The following is a 4,486-nucleotide window of genomic DNA, read 5'->3' as shown; positions in this document are numbered from 1 at the left end:
TGGATGGTGGTCAGAAGTCACCGGAATGGTGCATGATCAACTGGATCTGGCCGATCGTGCCCTGATCTGGTCAAAAATAGGCAGATTTGGCCATTGATGACAATAAAAAATATGGCTGTTAGATTCGGCCAGATTGACGGCTACTGGCAATAGTTAGAGGAGTGGGAGTGTTTTTGTTAATTTGTAAACTTTTATTAAAAAAAGTAATTGTTAAATGTTTTGAGTTAAATAGAATAAGATTGGATTTTGAATTGAATATTCAGTAGTAAAACAAATATGTATTTCACTGGATTGGATATGATAATAGGATATGATAGAGTTTGAAAAGTTAAACAAAAAGTGTGATCCTTTTGTTTTTCTCTATGCTTCAAGAGTCCAAGCCATTGACTTACTTACGAGTTAGGCCTCCATGAGTTGATTCCTACCTAGTCAACAAATTAATTTTATTTCACAAAATTATACACATAAATTAAACTTAACGAGTCTAAATTGAAAGTAATATTTACAATTAATTATATATATATTTTGTGATAAAAACCGAGGGTAAAGCGAAAAATTCTATCGAATTAATAGTACCCTGATTTAGAAAAATATACGAGGAAGTAATATCGATTGATCTCCTTTAACACGAAAATTTTGAAAATCATTATAAACATTTCTTGAAATTTTGTGAGTAAAAAAGGTTTCTACTTTCTATAACTATTTTTGCAAATTTTTAAAGGACCCAAAATGGCTCCACCATAAATGGTTTATAAAATTTATCATGTGCTTTAACAAATTCCCCAAATGCGTGCATGAAATTGATTGATTTTCATAAAAGAAAAATTTGACATAATTGAAACAAGATTTGTTGTACATGTAGTATTTCTTGAGGTTTATAATGTGTTTTCATAGGTTGCATGAATGGTTTACACTCGTTGAATTGTCTTCAATTTCCATGAGAAACATATGAAACACGAGGATTGAATTCAAATCACTTAGATNAGCCGAACCTTTTTGACATCTTTATTTTTCATATTTTTGGGAAGGTTTTTTATTGTAATTTTAGGGGATTTTTGTAATTACGTAAATCAATTGAGAGATTTTTAACAAATTTCATATCTTGGCCGTCGTTGAAGACCAGTTACGATCAAAGATTGGACATTTTTTGACTAAATCCACCGTGGATCTAGCCGGTAAATGCTAGATCGGTGCACTATCGGCTAGATCCAGCCAACAGTGGACTATTATACCAGATTCCGGTCACCTGCTAGCGGTGGTGGTCGAAATCTAGCAAATATGAATGGGTGAAAGTGTTTTTATCAATTTTTAAACTTTTTCGGGGTTGTTTAGTTAAATTAATAAACTTAGAGGGTTTAAAAATAGTTAAATAAAATATAATAATATTTTTAAAATATGAAACAAACGTATATTTTGGAAATAGTATTAGTAGGATTGGAAAAAATATTAAACCAAACAAACCCAATTTTTAGGGGATTTTTGTAATCACGCCAATCAATTGAGAGATTTTTAACAAATTCCAGAACCAGTGGGTATTTTAAAATTAAAGTAATCTTTAGGGACTACGATAATAACTAAAAAAAATAAGTTTCCTAAAATATATATAAATATATATATATATATATATTTATCCTCTTCCCGTCCACGGTTCCACCTTCCATAGATTCTCTCTCTTTCTCTCTCAATCCGCTGCTACTTTTTCTTCATCATCGTCACTCCACAATCCCTCATCAAAGCAAATCTCAACCGTTGTTCCCGTCCGTACAATCTCCGATCTATAAATCCCCCACCTCAAATCCGTGTATGTTGCCCTTGATCGCTTATGTTTCCGTTTTCATTGAGTTTCAGTTTTATTTATTCTTTCTAGCTTTTGAATTATGATTTAATTTGATTTATATGTCAGGGTTTTAGTTTTCTTTTTTTTTTTCCTTAAAAAAAAAAAAGAAAAAAAAAAGTTCGATTTTTATATATAGTTTTTAAAAATTTAAATTTAAATTAAATTGCTTGTTGATAAATTGAAGCAAAAAATGGAACAAGAATCTCAAAAGAGAAAGCTAGATGAGACTAGTCATGAAATTGAGCCTCAAAATACTCCAAATTTATGTGCAAATAATTGTGGATTCTTTGGGAGTTCAAGCACCAATAATCTTTGTTCAAAGTGCTACAAAGATTATCTGTTGAAACAACCCAAAATCTTCGATGAAGAATCAAAAAAGAGCGTGAAAAACTCGATTGTAGAGGAAATTGAGACGAACCCAGTTGAGAAAGAGGGCGGTGCTGGGGTGAAAGAGAGTGTTGCGAGCGAGGGGGCGTCGTCGGGGAATGTAGAGAGTGAGAATGGGGATGGAAATGCGGAGAAACGACCCGCGAATAGGTGCAATTTTTGCAAGAAACGGGTCGGATTGACGGGGTTTAAGTGTCGGTGTGGGCAGACATTTTGCTCGATGCATCGATACTCGGATAAGCATAACTGTGTGTTTGATTACAAGGGCGCAGGGCAGGATGCTATTGCGAAGGCGAATCCGGTGGTGAAGGCTGATAAGATTGAGAAGATATGATGGGGGGCACGGGATGGTGGTGGTTTGGTGTATGAAGAATTGTGTTAGAGATAATAAGTTGCTACTGTCGCTTTGGTACTTTTATTGTTGTTTGTGTACAGTTTGGTTGTTTCTGTTTATTGCATATGGAATTTGATGTCAAATACATTTGGTTATATATCAATTAGTAGTAATTTCATAGCTTTGAGTTCTCGCTTTGATTGTGTATGGTTCTATTGCTATCTTTTTTCTCTTGTTTCATTAATTCTTGTGTTGGTTCATTGACTGCGCGGAAAATATCTTTTATTATATTGTGAGGATGCAACTTGTATTCAGAAATTGAGGGTTTAGGCAATGTATATGTCCGAGAGAATTTGATTTCATTTCTTGCATTGAAAAAGGCGTCATGTATATAAAAGTGCATACATGCAAATTTGTGTTTGAGGAACTTGGTTTGTGATGCTCTCAACGGTAGCATCTTATCATCGGAATTTCATTTCTGATAAATGAATAATCCTCTTGGTGCCTGCTTCTTTATTTGTTCAGGAACATGGTTGCATTGCAGTGCTAGGTTCATCCTAAAGCGTTCATTTGTTTAGGAACACAGTTGCATTGCTGGGCTAGGTTCATTTTAAAGCATCCAAATATTTTGAGTGTTCACCTGAGTGGTGATGGATCAGTATGAATCTTCTGCATACAACCAGGGTTATTTGGTTGTATTTTGAGGACATAATCCTTATCTTTAAGCTTTTGTCGTCGAATCAATCTGAATCAGTGTCACAATTTTGTAACATTTTAGCATTCTCTGTTGCATGGCTTCAGCATTTGTGTTTTGGCTATCCCATTTGAAATCTCGCTGTATAATCGTGATTTATATGCCGGGGTTGCTCCCTTCTTGTCCTAGTAACATTACTGAGCCAGTTTCAACCTGATAGATTGGTCGATTTTGTGTTGTGTTTTCGTTTCGTCTCCAGTCTAATTGTTGAAACTTGTCTGATAACGGTAAAGGCCAATGAAGAAGCACTTTTGGATTATAGCAGTGTATTTAAGCTTGGATTTATACTAACAAGAGATCAAATCTAGGTGAGAATAATGTTGTGTAGGCAATATGAATGTTTGTAATGTTTTGAAATGCATTTTTCTTAACAGGAGCCTAAGCAAACATGTTAGGTAGCGACGTTTACCATCATTTTCGTTTTCGTTCGCTATCGTCTTCGTTCTCACTTTCTGTATTTGAGCTTGGAAAATATGTGTTTCAGCTTGCATTATTATTACAAGAGACTAAATATGGGTGAAAAAAACAATGCCATACAGGCAATATGAGATTTTCTGAGTGCATTCTACCGATAATGACAACAGGAAATAACCTAATCTGAAACATATTCATACAACGTTCACTGTCATTTTCGTTTTCGTTTTCGTTTTCACTTTCTATTTCTGTCTTTTACAAAGGAAAACATGAACTACAAAGGATTTCATAGTAGTGGCTTGTTTGATATGGAATATTAATGTTACATCCACAATCTCTGCTCACAAAATTTCTTCTTACAAATTTTTTTTCACAATCCCGATATGGTAGTTCACAATTGATCTGTTATAATTTATCAGGTGAGATCCATTACTAGCTAACTAATTACGAATTGTCATGTCAGGGTTGTGAAAGAAAGTTTGTGAGAAGAGTGGGTGTATCATTTTCCAATATATATATATATAGAAAAGGTCTTATGAATAATGTGTTTCATAAAATGAGTTAAATGTTTTCAAACAAAATTTTGTATATTATCTTAAAAACTAATGTAATATTTCAAAAGAAAAAAATACTATTTTCAAAATACACATTTGTTTTCCTATTCTGAAAATATTATTATATTTTATTCAACTATTTTAAACTCCCTAAGTTTATTAATTTAACTAAACACCCCTTAAAAAACGTTTAGAAATTAACAAAA

The 4,486-nt window shown here is 33.2% G+C and overlaps 1 protein-coding gene across 1 annotated transcript; it reads left to right on the top strand.

Annotated features, from left to right (window-relative positions):
• Positions 1-1,646: 1,646 nt before the first annotated feature.
• Positions 1,647-2,742, top strand: LOC116140317 (zinc finger A20 and AN1 domain-containing stress-associated protein 6-like). The gene has a single exon (XM_031425964.1). The coding sequence runs from the start codon at positions 2,028-2,030 to the stop codon at positions 2,556-2,558; it is 531 nt and encodes a 176-aa protein (XP_031281824.1). The 5' UTR covers positions 1,647-2,027; the 3' UTR covers positions 2,559-2,742.
• Positions 2,743-4,486: the final 1,744 nt, after the last annotated feature.

This window comes from Pistacia vera, unplaced genomic scaffold, assembly GCF_008641045.1.
Source record: "Pistacia vera cultivar Batoury unplaced genomic scaffold, PisVer_v2 Contig369, whole genome shotgun sequence".
In the NCBI taxonomy this organism is placed as follows: domain Eukaryota; kingdom Viridiplantae; phylum Streptophyta; class Magnoliopsida; order Sapindales; family Anacardiaceae; genus Pistacia; species Pistacia vera.
This window is presented reverse-complemented; position numbering and strand designations above follow the sequence as displayed.